General features: G+C 40.4%; 1 protein-coding gene across 3 annotated transcripts in view; it reads right to left on the bottom strand.

Moving 5' to 3' along the window:
* LOC124870800 (coiled-coil domain-containing protein 148-like) overlaps window positions 1-13,977 on the bottom strand; it is a 75,649-nt gene extending 61,672 nt beyond the window's left edge. The window contains exons 1-5 of one of the 3 annotated variants that reach the window (XM_047369602.1): window positions 13,888-13,977; window positions 9,766-9,829; window positions 9,232-9,347; window positions 5,282-5,385; window positions 2,939-3,030 (exon numbers count right to left, since the gene is read on the bottom strand). In XM_047369602.1, coding sequence (XP_047225558.1) covers window positions 2,939-3,030; window positions 5,282-5,385; window positions 9,232-9,347; window positions 9,766-9,820 — 367 coding nt within the window. In that variant the 5' untranslated portion in view covers window positions 9,821-9,829; window positions 13,888-13,977. Of the gene's footprint in view, window positions 1-2,938; window positions 3,031-5,281; window positions 5,386-9,231; window positions 9,348-9,765; window positions 9,848-13,887 lie in introns of all 3 variants that reach the window. The other 2 variants (XM_047369604.1, XM_047369601.1) reach the window with 2 other exon arrangements.
* Window positions 13,978-18,269: the final 4,292 nt, after the last annotated feature.

Raw genomic sequence — 18,269 nt, 5'->3', positions numbered from 1 at the left:
CTCCTCCCAGGCCCGAGTTTTTGCCTCTGCCACCGCCCGGGCCGCAGCACGCTTGGCTCCACGGTACCCGTCAGCCGCCTCAGGAGTCCCACAAGCCAACCACAGCCGATAGGACTCCTTCTTCAGCTTGACAGCGACCCTTACTGCCAGTGTCCACCACCGGGTTTGAGGATTGCCGCCGTGACAGGCACCGCAGACCTTACGGCCACAGCTACGGGCGGCAGCATCGACAATAGATGCGGAGAACATGGTCCAACATCCCTCGGAATCTGGTCAAAGCTCTCCCGGAGGTGACAGTTGAATACATCCCTGGCCGAGGGGTCCGCCAGACGTTCCCAGCAGACCCTCACTATGCGCTTGGGCCTGCCAAGTCTGTACGGCTTTCTCCTCCCCCAGCGGATCCAACTCACCAACAGGTGGTGATCAGTGGACAGCTCAGCCCCTCTCTTCACCCTAGTGTCCAAAACATGCGGCCGAAGGTCTGATGATACGACAACAAAGTCGATCATTGACCTCCTGCCTAGGGTATCCTGGTGCCAAGTGCACTGATGGACACCCTTATGTTTGAACATGGTGTTCATTATGGATAATCTGTGACTAGCACAGAAATCCAATAACAAAACACCGCTCGGATTCAGATCGGGGAGGCCATTCCTCTCGATCACGCCTCTCCAGGTGTCACTGTCGTTTCCCACTTTGGCGTTGAAGTCCCCCAGCAGAATAATGGAGTCCCCAAGAGGGGCACTATCCAGCACCCCCGACAGGGACGCCAAGAAGGCCCGGTACTCCGCACTACCATTTGGCCCATAGGCTGAAATGATAGTCAGAGACCTTTCCCCAACCCGAAGGCGCAGGGATGCGACCCTCTCATCCACTGGGGTAAACCCCAACACGAGACGGCTGAGCTGGGGGGCGACAAACAAACCCACCCCAGCCCACCGCCTCTCCCCGTGGGTCATTCCAGAGTAGAAGAGAGTCCAGCCCCTCTCGAGGAGATGGATTCCAGAGCCCACGCTATGCGTGGAGGCGAGCCCGACTATTTCTAGTCGATATCTCTCGACCTCCCGCACCAGCTCAGGCTCCTTCCCCCCCAGCGAAGTGACATTCCATGTCCCTAGAGCCAGCCTAAGCATCCGGGGATCGGGCCGCCGAGGTTTTCACCTTCGTCCGCCGCCCAATCCTCTTTGCACCGGTCCCTCACGGTTCCCCCTGCAGGTGGTGGGCCCACTGGGTGATGGTCTCGCGTCTCTCGTTCGGGTCCGGCGAGGAGCAACCCAGCCACCAGGCGCTCTCCGACGAGTCCCGACCCCAGGCTTGGCTCCGGGGTGGGACCCCGGCTCCGCCATACCGGGCAACGTCACGTGCCTCGATTTTGTAGTCGTCATGAGGGGTTCTTGAACCGCTCTTTGTCTGACCCGTCACCTACAGCCTGTTTGCCATTGGAGACCCTACCAGGGGCATTTAAGCCCCAGACAACATAGCCTCTAGGATCATTCGAGCACTCAAACCCCTCCACCACGTTAAGGTGGCGGTTCAAGGAGGGGATATTTTCTACATAGTGGAAAAAATTCTCAAAGTTCTGGGGAGGACTACAATCACACACAGGCAAATCACATCATGCATACATGATTAGAATATCATTACTCAAGGAGGCTTACCCTTTTTAAACCTCAGACTTACATGCTCCCAACTGCTGGAGTGAGAGTGAACACCATGCTGAGATCCAAAGAGAAGTGTCTGAAGTCATTCCACTGTACATAAGATAGTCTACAAGTGGAGGACGTTTAAAACAACTGCTAAAAGAAGGTAGGGGTCCAAATTTTTCCCTTAGCTTGAAAATGTAAATGTGTTGATATATTTTGTTATTAAAACAAGTTTATTTTGTGGTTTTAGTACAATTAAGTTACTTTCTTTTCCAGAAATATAATAATAATAATATTAGACATTGGTATGTGAACATTTCTAAGAAAAGAGAAAGAAACTGAAATTGATCTATTTTGAATAAATATTGCTTGGCCATTACTCCACTATGTGCAATGTACCTGTAGCTATGGCAATAAAAAAGCATGTTCCTATCGTCACATGTTTCAGAAACTCAGCTTGACTTCCAAAACATGATTCTTGTCATCATGGCCAAGCAATTCAAACTTTGTCTCCACTAAAGCTTACTTCCAGAAGGTATTTGACTTGTCACTGTGGGCAGTCATGCTTGAAGATGCTTGAAGGGTGCATCTTCTTGGTCACCACTCTCTAAAGTCAGGCTGATGTTAAATTAGTTTCATTGAGGATAGTAACACTGGTGTTTTATTATCTTCCAGTTTATGACAGACCTGAGCCTTGCTTGTTCCTGGATTGTTCCTGATCATTCAAACTAGTTTCCTTTCATCTGACGGTGAAAGCTCGGGTCAGATGATTGATGTTTAACCATAAGTGGGAATTCCAACAGGACAATGATTACAAAGACAAAACAAAACTGGTTTTGCAATAGACAAATAAGGTTGCAAGCTAGAATAGCTCTGAACTAAACCCAGTTGGAAAATTATGTTGATATATGCTTATAAGCCAGGTTAGGATCAAATACCCAGCCACAATAATGCCAGAAGCTTGTTGATGACTAAAATGTGTGTGGTCAAGGTACAACTTCCTAAGGGACACTTATCCAAGTATTGGTGATGAATATATTTAAGCCTGGATATAATCATTTGACCCTACTTGAATTAGACAAAATACATATCAAATTTAAACCTTGCCACCCAACTCCTTGTTTTCTTAAAAATCTCTGGTTGTTTTTTGTATAACCATTCAACTATGGAAAAATAACTGTTCAACTAAATCATGAAGTCCAAAATGATTATGACATTCATGCCTATAATAAGTGTAAATAAACCTCTAATCAGAAATGTATAAACAACAGACAAAAACTGTTGATGTGGTTTACCATATTGTTGAAGTAAAAAGATGGCAGTGTCTGTTATATCATTTGGCTTAATCTGATTGAGAAAATGATGGATATCTTCCTCTGCCTGCTCCCTGTTTTGTGAGAGAAAGAGATACGGCATTTCATAACCACAAATCACAAAAGAAATTCAGTTCAAATATTAACTGAAGACAAACCTCTGGGCATCAATCAATAAATATCGCTAGGTTTTATGTTGCTTACAAAGACATAGATCATAAAATAGCTACTTTAATGAGTATTTATTTCTCTCAAACAATTCATCTCAATTCATCAACCAGAGAAATACGGAACAAAATGATCTGTGAGCTACATAGCAGTCCCCCCCCCCCCCCCCCCCCTTGTGTTTGGCTAGTATCAGGCAGCAACTGATGAGAGCAGAGGGCAGCACTGTTGGACACATTGATATATAGGGTATTACCATACAACATGTTTTTAAAAACATGTTTTACTCTCGCTATGCCAGCATGCTTGTATCCAACGTAGGGTAGGGTTAGTTTTGGCTTCTGTTTTTTAATTTATTGCTTTTTGAAGTGAAGTGTAAAACTGCTAGTTGAATAGCCTTAAGGTATTTTGAATGTAACTGCATCTGGATCTTTATGGCTGGATGAACCACTGCACAAATTCCACTAAATCAGGGGAGACTATGTACATGTTGATTTATTAATAGTCACATTAACATAATGAACTGAAATCATAAAAACTTTGCTTATTATAACGTGGTTAATTGTGATTAATTAAGTACAAAGCTTATTGTCAGCCAAACGTCCAGCACCCTGAAACTGCACACTAAGAGGAAGGAATGAGGGTTAAGGTCTATTGATCATTAAAAGCAAGAACCACAAGGTTCATCCAGGAAAAAGCATCAACGTTCTTGGAGTACATCACAAAGATGACACACAATGATGATCTCCTAAATGAATGTCTCAGGCAGCATAAATCTAACGTGCAAGTGATGGACCAGGAGGGATTATTCATGCTGAAAAGTCCTATCAATGGCTAGAGTAGGCTAAACTGAAGTACCATACAGAAGCGCTACTCATGGCTGTACAGGGACAATACTAGGTACAACATTGCACAAGTGCATTAGGAACTAGGGTCTACCAAACCAAACAGGACCCAGGATAAGATCCTATGGGACTTCCAGACCCAACCTGATGAACAGGTGATGGCTAACCAACCTGGCAAGGGCTCAAAGAGGAAATAAAGATGTCTAGAGCCAAGGACTCAGTAGTGCCAATGGTCATTGGTGCACTTTAACTTGTAATCCACCAAACGTGGAGGAAATGGCTACAGCAGATTCCAGGAACAATCCAAGATCTTTGTCCAGAAGAGTGCAGTCCTACCACCCAGACCTCCAGTAAAGAACCCGAGCTTAAAATGGAACCTCAAGAGTGGATACGACAAATGAAAAAGATAAATCCCTGCAGGAATGTTTACAGTGATTTAATTTGTAAATTGGCATTGGTTTCTGATGGCAATGTACTAAACTCTCAATAAAGAATGTGCTCAACCTTTTGAAAATTTCTGTCCCTATTCTTTCGACGTGGTAGAGATAAGAAGTTGCAAACATTCATGACACAAAAAGGATGGGCCTTTCCAAAACGTTTTTCCTCGTTTTTACAGACAGGATGTCTTGCAGTTTCGGTAAGAATCGTACTAAAAAGACCTGTAGTGGAAAATACCCACAAATCCTGGCTTTTTAGCAACTGGCCCAAGGGGCTGCTATGACTGTGTGAAAAAAAACATGATAATCATAGCAATTTATTTACCAATTTCTAATGTCACAAAGTAGCTTTCACATCCCAAGGTATTCTAATTGTTTATGTTGAGAGATACAAGAAGTGGCATATCTATATGGCTCATTACTGAGGCTCATGGTTGTGTACATCATTAACCTTGGTTGGCTCAGACACAGTCATCACACACAGCCAAACAAGCCGCACCCCAGAGCTAACACTGCCCTTCTCACTTCACAAGCCAGGACACTTCTGGGCCCCGATCCCCCACCGCTGCTTCAACACACAGTTCTAACATGACTACTACCTCCTACTTCTCCTGGTCACTTCACTTCACTACCTCAACTCAACCCTCAAACTCCATCAGTAAATTAATTTAGGCCATCTCTTTTTCCCCTAGCAGCACATTTTTCTTCTTCTTCTTCTTCGTTCTGACTTGGTCGACTCTTTTTTAAACATCCCCATCTTTGTCATGCAGATTTCTATGCAGGTGCAATAGGGGCTTAAGTGGAATGGTTTCTTTGTGTTAGAAGCTGATTCAGAAAACTGCAGCAGATAATGACAAGTAGTTATACTAGGTACTTACTCAGCTTTTTGCAGCCTGGGGCATTCTCTGCTCCACACCTGCCGGTGCTGTCGTAATAAGGAGCTCTCCTTGGTTGCCTTGGCTGCACAGCACGTCTTCAGAACCTATAAGACAAGGTTAATTTCACAAGAAGAAAAAGGGGCACTGCAAAAGAGCCTCTTGCTTTCAAATGCCTATAAAATCTTATAACATGGAGAAAAATAAATTATCTCACACTTTAATTCATGCATTTTCTTAAATTTGAGTTTAGAAAAGAATTAATAGGGTTACACAAAAAGCATGAAACAGGTGACTTACTAAAGGAAAAGAAAACCTTTTGCACCCGAGTACAATGACAACCTTTTTCTAGAGACATTTACTGTAGTTTTGATTAGCATACTTGTGTCTGTGTGAATATTATAAGCCGAGGTAATTCAACTGAAACACCCAAATAAACAGTGGAAAATTGAAATAATCAAATAGACACTTGCATGAGGCATGTTATTAGGAAAGGAAGAAGGAGGCAACAGTCTTAATCTAGTGCCATTTGTTTCACTTTTTCATTGTGGGCTGTACTTCAGTACAGCAGTTCTTTGTTTTATTTGAGTTTTTATGCACATGCCAGTAATTCAGATAATTGTACAAAAGAAAATCTCACATACGTTATCGCATAGATCAGTGCAGTCTGTTAATTACAAATTGTTTTGGTGCTAATGTATGGTTCATTTATGTGTCCGTAGGCGGTTTGCTGTTTTTAAAAAGAAATGTGCACATGTTCAGCTGAACATTTACTATTAATCTAATGTCCATGTTAGAATAAAGTTAAATCAGCCATTTCACATGAATAGGAATGGCTCTACAAACAGGTTTGCCCTGAAAGCTGACCACAAGATGGTAAAAAAAAAGTTTCCAAAGACCCTAAAATGTCATCAGGCGACCTACAGCAGGGTCTTGCTACTGTTGATATAAACATGCATGCCTTTACAGTCAGGAAGAGACTGCACAAGTCTCTGAGAAAAAACATGAAGTCAGGAGAGAATGCAGACAAAGACCAGGACTTCCGGAATAATGTTCCATGGACAGATGAGGCTAAAACTGAGATATTTGCAGACAAAAACAGAGTACATGTGTGACTTAAACCAAATTCAGCATTCTAGGAAAGGAACCTGATGCCAACTGTGAGGCATAGGGCCGATAGTGTCATGGTTGGGCTTGTTCTTGCTGCAGAAGGACCTGGACAGATAATTGCCCCCCACCCCAAAACGAAATCTACTGGCTGAAGGCGATGAGTAGGGAGAAATTGCCAGGATGGTTTTTAGATATTGGCAGATGACTACAAAAAGCGTCTCACTGGAGACTCAGATAAACATCAGCCATTAGGTGGTAGGATGTACTATTTCCTCAGCTAGAAGAGACATTGTAGTTTAGTTGAAATCCGTTGTCATGAGTGAAAATGTTATTTTTTGTTGTTGAAGTGCATTTAATGTCATATTAAATACATTTAATATGGTGGCTTGTCCTGTTCAGGTTGGAGGGGAGTTCCTGCCTCAAGTGGAGGAGTTTAAGTATCTCGGGGTCTTGTTCACAAGTGAGGGAAGAATGGAGCGGGAGATCGACAGACGGATCGGTGCGGCTGCCGCAGTAATTGGGGCGCTGTGCTGGTCCGTTGTGGTGAAGAGAGAGCTGAGCCGAAAAGCAAAGCTCTCGATTTACCGGTCGGTCTACGTTCCTACCCTCACCTATGGCCATGAACTTTGGGTCATGACCGAAAGAACGAGATCCCAGATACAAGAGATTGAAATGAGCTTCCTCTGTAGGGTTGCTGTGCACTCCCTTAGAGATAGGGTGAGGAGCTCAGCCATCTGGGAGGAGCTTGGAGTAGAGCCGCTGCTCCTCCACATTGAGAGGAGCCAGTTGAGGTGGCTCGGCATCTATACCAGATGCCTCCTGGACGCCTTCCTTGGGAGGTGTTCCAGGGACGTCCCACCAGGAGGAGGCCCAGGTGTCGGCCCAGGACACGCTGGAGGGACTATGTCTCTCGGCTGGCCTGGGAGCGCCTTGGGCTCCACCCGGAGGAGCTGGAGGAGGTGTCTGGGGAGAGGGACGTCTGGGCGTCTCTGCTGAGTCTGCTGCCCCCGTGACCCGGTCCCGGATAAGCGGAAGACGACGAGTACAAGTGAATACATTTGAATATGTATTCTAATGAGGCTCATTTGTCAGATTATAAGTGCATTTTGGAAATAAAATTTAAGTATTAAACGTTAAAGCTCAGATTTCTGTATAAAAAGTCTTTCAATAGTAATCTGATTTACTGAATATGACTGTAATTTACTGTTTTTTCTTGATAAAAAAATGGGAAATTAGACAGTGATATGTCGATATGTCTTTATAAAGAGCTGAATATTTAATGGGGTGTCCATTTAAGAGTCTCACCTCGCCAAATTAAAACAGTCCATCAAAATACATTCTTATTTGGTGTATAAAATAATCTGGTAATCTTGTTTCCTGTCCTGAGTGGAGTCAAATATGAATCCTTTCAGCAACTAATTATACTGGTCCACAGCTTCTGAGGAATCCATAGTACTGTTGAAAGCCCTCTTAATACTCGGCCGTGGAATTACTGCGTATATCCAAACCTCCCTATCCACAGAATCAAACCGTACTGTGTAAATCTACGCCTTTCTCAACAGTGGACCTTTTCACAAGGAACACTTTAACTTTGAGGGAAAGGCAAAATGTGTTACCAATAAAATGGAAGATGGTTCTGTTCTGAAACAAAATACTCATAGGTTGTCCGCCAGATATGATACATCTGTTTTGTTCAGATAATCAGGTGTAGGGGCAGGGAGATTCTCTTCTGGGCACCTTGGCCACCTGTATATCAACATTGTAGATTGTTTGAGATTATTTTGCTTTGTGTGGGAAATCTTGAAAGGCTTTATTGTTAAAAATATTTTTATTTCATTTGTCTTGTGACAGAACTGCCATGTTTATTCAAAAATGCATATTATTCTATGTACATGAAATCAGTAGAGTTCAGTTTCAAGTTTCTATGTTGTTTGTGCTTTTTATATATTTAGATCAGTCTCTTCAGGTTCTTTTTCTTTTCATTTACTGGGTGTTATAGTAGTATTGTTCTTGTTTCTTCCTGATAACTGTCTTTCTGTTTTAACTCTATCTCAAATAAAGAGGTAAAAAACATTTTTTCTCATAGTCACTGTCTTGAAAAATTATTTTGTTCTATTCCCCTTAACCTAACCTCAGGACACAACAGATATAACCCCTAAAACCTTGCACAGTATATTTTAGTGATGTCAGGGGTGTTTCAAACGCAGCCTGTAGTTTCCCATAATGTAAACTATATTAGAATCTCGAGGCAACTCTTGTCACCAAGATAGATGTTGAAAAGGGCTTCGTTTCAACAGGGTGATTAAATGCAGACCTACAGCCTGTCTTATCTTTAATGCACAGAAAACAGCACTGGAACAAGCAATGGGTATGATGCAGAAAGACTTCTGACAACTTACTAATTAAAACAAAATAGGTCTAACAGCTTAATCACCACTGACCAATAACTGTTTACTCTGCTCAGAGTCGCATGACTAAGAACTTCAAATGGTTTCCTTTAAACCAACAGAGAACTAAATTAATACTCGTAGGACTGTTATTCTCCACCGCAGTGATATTAATGTATCAGTTAATGCTTGCTTATGCACCAACTGAAAGCGTGATGAAGAGTGTGGTTCATGTAGTCAAAATATGCTATTTAATATTAATGGAGTCTTGCTGTGTTATAATCACTCATCAAACTCAGGTTCTTGTCAGTTCATGGTCTGTTAAGGGTACAGAGTGACTTTTCTTCAATTTCCTCCTCATTTGCTGCTTAATCACAGTGTTATTTAATGTAGCAGGAATTAATTTCATACCGCATTGTTTTTAGGACATGGATGATCCTGAAAAACAAAATCTACCTTTTGTCCAATGAGATCGTACTCCAGGCGTCTGGCATCAACAAAGGCCTGCAGCGTTTCATATTCAGTCGGTTTGCACCTGGAACTGCCATTTATCATCTGCAGTCTCTGTCTTTCTGCATGAATGAAAGCAAATGATTTGACTGAATTGGAATCCTTGACATTCTTGAAAATTTCCCCACTTATTGTCTGAAGTGAAACCTTAACACTGACTTCAGCTAAGATAATAATAAAAAGGCAGACATAGGGACTGCATCTTTTGAGAACCATATGGATATTTAGGAAATTACAGCACAGAGTGGGGTTAGCACGCAGCAAACTCACGCTGTCAGACATATCTGTCTAAGTGCTTCACCTGCGAATCTGGGAGGATGGTGAAGGAACACAAGCAACGTAGCCTCTGACAAAAAACGTCCAAAACATGACAGTACCTGGGGCTTTTAACGGGTTTAGTAAGTCAGAGACGTGCAACAGTTCAGTAGGCCACTATGTCAGAGGTCAGCAACATCTCAGACCCACTTCTTTGTTACTCACCAGCATCTTCTGCCCTGTAGTTTTTGATGAATCCCTGTAGATTCCTTCCACTCATGCTGTTGATCTTCCATGCATTAGATTCCTTTTAAAATAAAAAAAAGCATTGCATTTAAAAAAATTCTAAAGACAAACATAGACACATTGTTCTATTGATAAACAGGCCAAAAGAAATAAATCAGGCAAAAACTTGCATTACAAAACCTGACATGAGATTGCTTATAGCAATATTATGTCAGGTTTTGTAATGCGACTCAGCAAAATAAGGACTAAGTTAACACAAATGACTCCGTATGAAAGCAAATGCTGTAATATTGCAAAGTAAACTTAACCGAACAATGTCAGTGTTTAAAATTACCAAACGTAAAAGTGGATCAACAGATGTTGCATACTAATTGTTTAAAATAAGATGAGTGAATTCTGGTTCTGGATTCGGATTATGATTGTCCGGGTCTATGCGTACATTTTAAGTATGTTTTTCAAACTAAGAGATTTTATTTCACAAGTTTAAATCAACCTTCAAGATTATTGGTGATTAAGGTGTCCAAAACGGCCCACACAAATTCACTGCAGTAGCAGTATTTTGAACTTAAAACAACTGAGAAAAAAAAATCTAGAATTTGGATACAATTATGCAGTAGGAAAACAAATCCCACATAAACAAAATGTCATGTAAATAAAACCGCATGTTCTTATTTTAAAGAGTTCTTGGTGTCATGCATTCCAACAGGATGCATCCCACTTCCCATTAAAACAGTAACGGGCCCACAGCATCACAGATCCTCTACCATACTTAAGAGTGGGCATGAGACCTGTTTGGAGTGATTGTAGCCAAAAACCTTTATCGTAGTCACATCTGACCAAACCACGCAATTCCTGCTAAAGTCCTTGCAAAGTTTAGCAAACTCCACCTGTTTGCATTTGGGAGGACATTTTTCCCATACAACTAGTTGACAAGTAAATATAATCTATTGGTTGTTAGGGAGACTGGGTGAGCGCAAGACTGCAATCTCTGCTACAGTTCTCCAGCAGTGAGATTTGGAAATGTTTTACCTCCCTTATCATCCCGCTCACTGTGCATGGTGCCAAGATAAACATGGGTTTTCGTTCATTCTTGTGGCCAGAAGTGAAAACAAATGGTCACTGTCTCCCCAATGTTTTTTAGAGAACACATCTTGCTTCATGCTTGAATAAAATCATTTGTTCTATTTTGAATCAGTGTGACATATTGGATCCTTTTTTTTTTTTGGCCTTTTATTCAATTTCTCAACTCAGTAATGTTGCTGCTGATCTGTTTAGTATGGTTTTGCTCATCTGATTTCCTACATCACTGGATCATGATAACGTGTCCAGCTTGGCAGTGCACCATTCAGTAGAAAGGTCCAAACTTTCTTCAATGTAAGTGAAACTGTATTAAGTAACTAATTATACATGCATAAGCCAGGCAAGGAGCTAATATTTTATATCTATAGCCCCTATTTTTATAGACCTCTCATATGGGGTGAGGTTTTGTTTATGCTTGTTTGTTGTTAATAAGTAATAAATTCTTGAAAAAAAAATACTATTATTTCTGAACACTCAAGTTTTCCCCCCAGCTATATAAATGCTATATATTTTATTATATATTTGCATTAACAAATTAATTTAAAGGTTTTTACTGTCAGATTCAATAAATTATATGCGTTCCAGTAAGGCTTGTCTGGTAGATTAAAAGTGCCTTTTACATATAATCTTCAGCTATTAAACATACTTTTCATTAAGCTGACATTTCTATACTGAAAATATGTTTAATGATACGTCTTAAATGTGTCTTCATTAACTGTAAAAGAAAAATCATAATTAACAAATATAAAGGTTCTAAAACGTGTGTAATATGTGTTTCACTCAGTGAATTGAGTTACTGAAATAAATGAAATTTTCATTAATCTTCGACTTTATTAAAAATGACTGTACAGGTCCTTCTAAAAATATTAGCATATTGTGATAAAGTTCATTATTTTCCATAATGTCATGATGAAAATTTAACATTCATATATTTTAGATTCATTGCACACTAACTGAAATATTTCAGGTCTTTTATTGTCTTAATACAGATGATTTTGGCATACAGCTCATGAAAACCCAAAATTCCTATCTCACAAAATTAGCATATCATTAAAAGGGTCTCTAAACGAGCTATGAACCTCATCATCTGAATCAACGAGTTAACTCTAAACACCTGCAAAAGATTCCTGAGGCCTTTAAAACTCCCAGCCTGGTTCATCACTCAAAACCCCAATCATGGGTAAGACTGCCGACCTGACTGCTGTCCAGAAGGCAATTATTGACACCCTCAAGCAAGAGGGTAAGACACAGAAATAAATTTCTGAACGAATAAGCTGTTCCCAGAGTGCTGTATCAAGGCACCTCAGTGGGAAGTCTGTGGGAAGGAAAAAGTGTGGCAGAAAACGCTGCACAATGAGAAGAGGTGACAGGACCCTGAGGAAGATTGTGGAGAAGGGCCGATTCCAGACCTTGGAGGACCTGCGGAAGCAGTGGACTGAGTCTGGAGTAGAAACATCCAGAGCCACCGTGCACAGGCGTGTGCAGGAAATGGGCTACAGGTGCCGCATTCCCCAGACCTGGGCTACAGAGAAGCAGCACTGGACTGTTGCTCAGTGGTCCAAAGTACTTTTTTCGGATGAAAGCAAATTCTGCATGTCATTCGGAAATCAAGGTGCCAGAGTCTGGAGGAAGACTGGGGAGAAGGAAATGCCAAAATGCCAGAAGTCCAGTGTCAAGTACCCACAGTCAGTGATGGTCTGGGGTGCCGTGTCAGCTGCTGGTGTTGGTCCACTGTGTTTTATCAAGGGCAGGGTCAATGCAGCTAGCTATCAGGAGATTTTGGAGCACTTCATGCTTCCATCTGCTGAAAAGCTTTATGGAGATGAAGATTTCATTTTTCAGCACGACCTGGCACCTGCTCACAGTGCCAAAACCACTGGTAAATGGTTTACTGACCATGGTATCACTGTGCTCAATTGGCCTGCCAACTCTCCTGACCTGAACCCCATAGAGAATCTGTGGGATATTGTGAAGAGAACGTTGAGAAACTCAAGACCCAACACTCTGGATGAGCTAAAGGCCGCTATCGAAGCTTCCTGGGCCTCCATAAGACCTCAGCAGTGCCACAGGCTGATTGCCTCCATGCCACGCCGCATTGAAGCAGTCATTTCTGCAAAAGGATTCCCGACCAAGTATTGAGTGCATAACTGTACATGATTATTTGAAGGTTGACGTTTTTTGTATTAAAAACACTTTTCTTTCATTGGTCGGATGAAATATGCTAATTTTGTGAGATAGGAATTTTGGGTTTTCATGAACTGTATGCCAAAATCATCCGTATTAAGACAATAAAAGACCTGAAATATTTCAGTTAGTGTGCAATGAATCTAAAATATATGAATATTAAATTTTCATCATTACATTATAGAAAATAATGAACTTTATCACAATATGCTAATATTTTGAGAAGGACCTGTATATCTACACCAACGGTGTCCATAGAGGGCGCTGTATGCTTATGATCAGCATCCAGGACATAAAACCAACCTAAAGTTAGCTAGTATTTTGTACATAACAAAAACTTTCACATATACAAACACACAAATCTTTTAAAAAATGGGGTTAGGATAATTAGTCAGTCAGTCAGTCATTTTCTACCGCTTCTTCCATAGTGGATCGCGGGGAAGCTGGTGCCTATCTCCAGCAGTCTATGGGCGAGAGGCGGGGTACACCATGGACAGGGGGTTAGGATTATTACATATTTGAAATTCGTGGATAATGATACATTACATTTATAATAGGTTGCAAGGGAAGATTTTTTTAAATAGGTGACAAACTTAAAAAAAAATTTTGCCGCCCCAGGATAAAGACTTATCAGCTGAACAGACTTTGTCCATATCACACCAAAATGCAAATAAGCCTGAAAGTCAGAAAAAGCATCAGTAGCGAACGTTAGCGGTTAAAATAAGACAAACTATACTAAATTAGAATGAGTTGCCTTTACTGAGCACTTTTAAGTATTACTTAGTTATCATGCGAGGAAAATTAACCTTTATTTACTTAGTAAACCTTTTAACTTACCACGTTTTCCTGTCTTTAGTGTATAGGTTGACAAACCACTGTAACCACGGTAACTATAATCTCTTCTCTTACTGGTCACTTCAAGCGTACGCAGCTTTTTTGGAAACGCCTCCTTGCCGTGCCACAACCAATCACCAGTGCACTTCGGTTCCCACATTCCCACTTACGTCATGCCTGCTCGCTCTGCCTGGGACTGCTGCTGGTAGCAGGGAAGGGGTTGTCTCTTCTTCCCCTCGAGTATGGACATGAGTTTCGTTCTTCCACATGCATGGGAGTAAACGACTGGACTTTACAGATGAAGTTACGCTTTTCCACGTAGGTCCGAGCCACAGCTCAGCCCGGCGCAGCAACTGTCCTCCTGAGGTATGTGAATTGTTCTTTTTTTCCGTTTGTCTATCGTGGCATCGCCAACTGCGGAATAATTTAGGAGAGGAGAGCATCTCTGCTGCGCGGAGAAAAAGCAGGAGGGAAATGGGCAGCTGCTTCAACTCTGAAAGTCTTGGATTCACGGAGAAAATGAAAAAGGGAGCGTGTTATGTGCGTGTGAAAGAGAAGATAAGCTCTGTTAAAGCTTCTTCTTAGCAGGAAACAATCCAATTCTTCGCTAATCTTCTTTGGACCGTTTTCTCGTTTCTTCATCGCCCCAAACCGTTGCTGTGAAAACTTAGCCAGATAGCGCAAAGAAACAGTTTTCTTTTTTTTTTTTTTTTTTTTAAAACACTTTATATTGTGAGCTGTAACCAACCGGTAAAGTAAAAGGGCAGGTGAGTTTTAAGAGTGTGGGAATCTCTGGAATGTGAGTTCGCAGAGAGGCTGCCCCCACTAGATTGACTTTATCTTTTTAACTCCCACGTTTTACTCGCTACGTTGAAACTACGCCATATTTAATTACCCTAATCTGCATGTTTTATTTACCAGGGGCTTTTCTTTAAGCTCCCATTGCTGTGCGCTCTGCAAAAAAACCGACCTTTAAGATAATGGACTTTTTTGACACAGTGACTGCTAAGGAAAAAGTCTAATTACCTAACCTAATGCATTCAGATGAAGCATGCTTACAACGGCCCTAATTGGGTAATTGTCTTAAATCTCATGCTGCTCACTTTAGGATTATATTCTTAGAAAAGGATGTGATGTTCATGGGAATTTTTTGTTGCTGCTCAATTAGTTCAGTTGACTTGGTTGCCACTTTACATATAAATCTTTATTCTGATTTAAACACAACACACAGACTTTATGAATATCAACTAAATTAACAAAGGGATCCTAGTAAACAAGTCACTAGAGTTTAAAGAGTGATCAAGTTATACCAAGGTCATGTATATAGGTTGAAAATGAAGAGAGTTACAGGACCTTAAAATCCAAAATCCTGGAGGTAATTAATAAAAAATCTTAAAGCAAAAGAGGAAAAAAACATCTTTATCAAGATTTAAGTTTATTTTTAATGCTTTTTTTTATATATTGCTTAAAATTGTTAAGCAATGGTGCAGCATGCAAAATATATCCAATGACAATTGTGATCCCAGTATCAATATAGGACTAGTTGGATACAGTTTTTGGTTGGCTATACTATTTCAAGTGCAATGCCTTAAAGCTTTTCTTTCCGGAAATGGTCACTTGGATTCACCTTCATTGCCCATGACTGATTTAGAGCTTAGTGACCAAGATCAGAAAGCTCAGGGAGAGTGGTGGTGAAGGATGAAGAAATGTGTGTTTATCATAATCAATATTTTTATTTCTATGTTCGACGGCAATATTGTTAATGCGCTTTTTTCCTAATATTGTGCAGCTCTAGTCCTTTTGATTAATGTTCTGCCTTTTTTAGTGGTTGGAATAAATATCACTTGATTGACTTTTAATAGTTGTTTATTTAACCAAAAGGTCATGGTTGTTAACTCTAGGAAATCTTTTTCCCAATGAATGCAGAAACAGGCATTGTGGCATGAAGCAAAAAGGGCATTCGGCTTGTAATTTAGGAAATAAAGATGAAAATATTTTTTAAACATACAGATTGCATGTGTAACTAAGTTCCTTTTAAAACATTTGACACACTGCTGACTGGTCAGGTAGACAGGCTGCAGTCTGTGAAGGTTGGCTCTCCTTTAGTTTCCACAACATTGCTCTGTGTGTTTTTAGTAAACAGAAATATTTCCCCCCAAAAAAGCACTTTTTTTCTTGTAAGCAAGGGAAACGTTTAGGTGCTTTTAACCAGCACTGGGGGATGACCAGCAGCAACGGGTGGGGGAGGGGTAGTGCTGTGTTATTTTAGACTAAGGTAACTTCAGCATTTTCTCTGACAATCCATGACTAGTCAATAGTAAATAATGTGTTATTATACATACACACTATTGCCTATTACAATTTACATGTTTCACCTAAATTCCACATAGGCCTAATTAAATGATATTAATTAGTTATTGTGTGTAGAAAATCATTGACTTGATTTGGTGTATAATATAGGATACCAGTCTTCACCTTATTTTGTAGCTGCCAGAGGAAAACAGCTCTTCAAAGAATATATTCATTTCCAGAATGGACATTCAGTTATTTAATGACAATTTCCAAAGCAAAAATTTTTATTTGAGCTGAGTGCAGTAACGATGCAAAGTCATTAGAGATGCTTAATTTGCATAAAAGCAGTCAATAAGTACAACAAAAATGTCATTTTATAATTACCATAAATATTCCAACACAAATGTCTCCTTATTTTGGGCTTCAGCTGGTTTTCCCTCTGTTTCACATTGTTGGTGTATCTCCATGTTGTCAACCACATATTTTAAGGCGTCTCACCTCAAAAAGTTTAACAAGTGCTATTAATGAGATTCTGCCGACATTAATATCATGGGCTTCGTCGAAACAAATATATCCCAACTGTGGACATTTCTTCCTTCTAAGCCCAGTAAAAAATGTTTTTTTTTCTTTCAACAAAAGTCAGCCTAACAAACAAAAAATATACAGTTGATTGAGACAGCTACATTTGGGATAGCAATGCAGTTCAACTTAATGGTTAGAAAAACATCAATCTTATTTAGATGTTGCTGCTAATGAGGGCTCTTTGTGTTGATAATGATTCCTTATCTCCTCATGCTTATTGTCTTATGAAAAGGAGCATTGTTGTCATGCAGGAGTAGACAGGTTATCTGCATGCCCCAGTGATGGAATTGTGGTGTCACTGGAAGTTCAAATGGTTCGCTGTCTCTTTCTCTCACACCGTCAGACCCAAGCACAGATTTTCATTGAGACCCTCCCCTCGTGATTTACATTACTGCACTACTTGCACACAGCCTCACAGCTGACAACTATCAGGGGTGGTTTTCTTTGGAATCGAAACAGCAAGACAGAGTCAGACTTTTCCACTATCTTTTGTTGTTGTTTTCCAGATTTTGCGCTTATACTTAAAGGACAAGTTTTTGTTTGGGCTAATGCATGTGTCAATTTTTAATTTTCAGAGGTTTTCCTGCTTGATCTGGTTTCTTCGTAATACTCCATCTTGTGCATTGTTCTTCTTTGGCAAATGTTTGATTTAAATAAAAAGCAATGTGAACTGCTTGTGCTAGCACTATTATATGTTTGGAAAAAGTAATCAATGTATAAAGAACAACCCCATCCTGCATCAGACAAAACCACAACCATACCAAAGGTCGCTGCTGTGATTATTTGACCCAGACTTCATGGTGAGTTCTTTTTAATGGAAACTGACAAGAGCTGAATAGCTTGGTAGTCTTTGGCAGGTCTGTGCCCCTTTTGCTTTTTCACCCCCCCCAATACTGGCTAAACATCAAGGCCTAATCCTTTACCCCCACATTGCGTGTCAGATTTCCCTTTTTAAGTACAATCAAAAAGAACCCCCCTCTCCCATTCCCAACCAATGTTTTTGGAAAGAGAAAGTATTTTCACTCTTTGCCTCATAGCCTGTAAACTTGGAAACAAAACGGTGAGTTTCCTTTGTATCTGTGCTAAAGTGCTGAAGTATTAACCTTTTTTCCCTTAGCCAGTCAAGAAAAATTCAGTGTCCATTGTGTGTAACTTAAAACTCAAGTTTTTACTGCACCTTTTTTGTGATATTGGTGCATCAACCACACAATGCAGGTACAGCGTACAAGTGCATCCAAATAAATTTAAACATAATGTAAAAGTTCCTTTATTTTGGTTAAAAAGTGAAAATCACATTTTCTAGATTCATCACACACAGTTATATACTTCAACTATTTATTTCTGTTCATTTTGAGGATGATGGCTTACAGCTAATGAAAACCAAAAATTCAGTCCATTCGTTTAGAGTATCACCTTAGACAATAAAGAAAATGATTTTTAATGCAAAAATGTTAGACTACTATGAAGTATGTTCATGTATTGTACAGCATATGTCTCCAGCACTTGGTTGG

The sequence above is a fragment of the Girardinichthys multiradiatus genome, chromosome 7, assembly GCF_021462225.1.
Source record: "Girardinichthys multiradiatus isolate DD_20200921_A chromosome 7, DD_fGirMul_XY1, whole genome shotgun sequence".
Taxonomy (NCBI): domain Eukaryota; kingdom Metazoa; phylum Chordata; class Actinopteri; order Cyprinodontiformes; family Goodeidae; genus Girardinichthys; species Girardinichthys multiradiatus.
The sequence above is the reverse complement of the archived record's forward strand: the minus strand, read 5'-3'. Positions and strand labels throughout refer to the sequence as shown.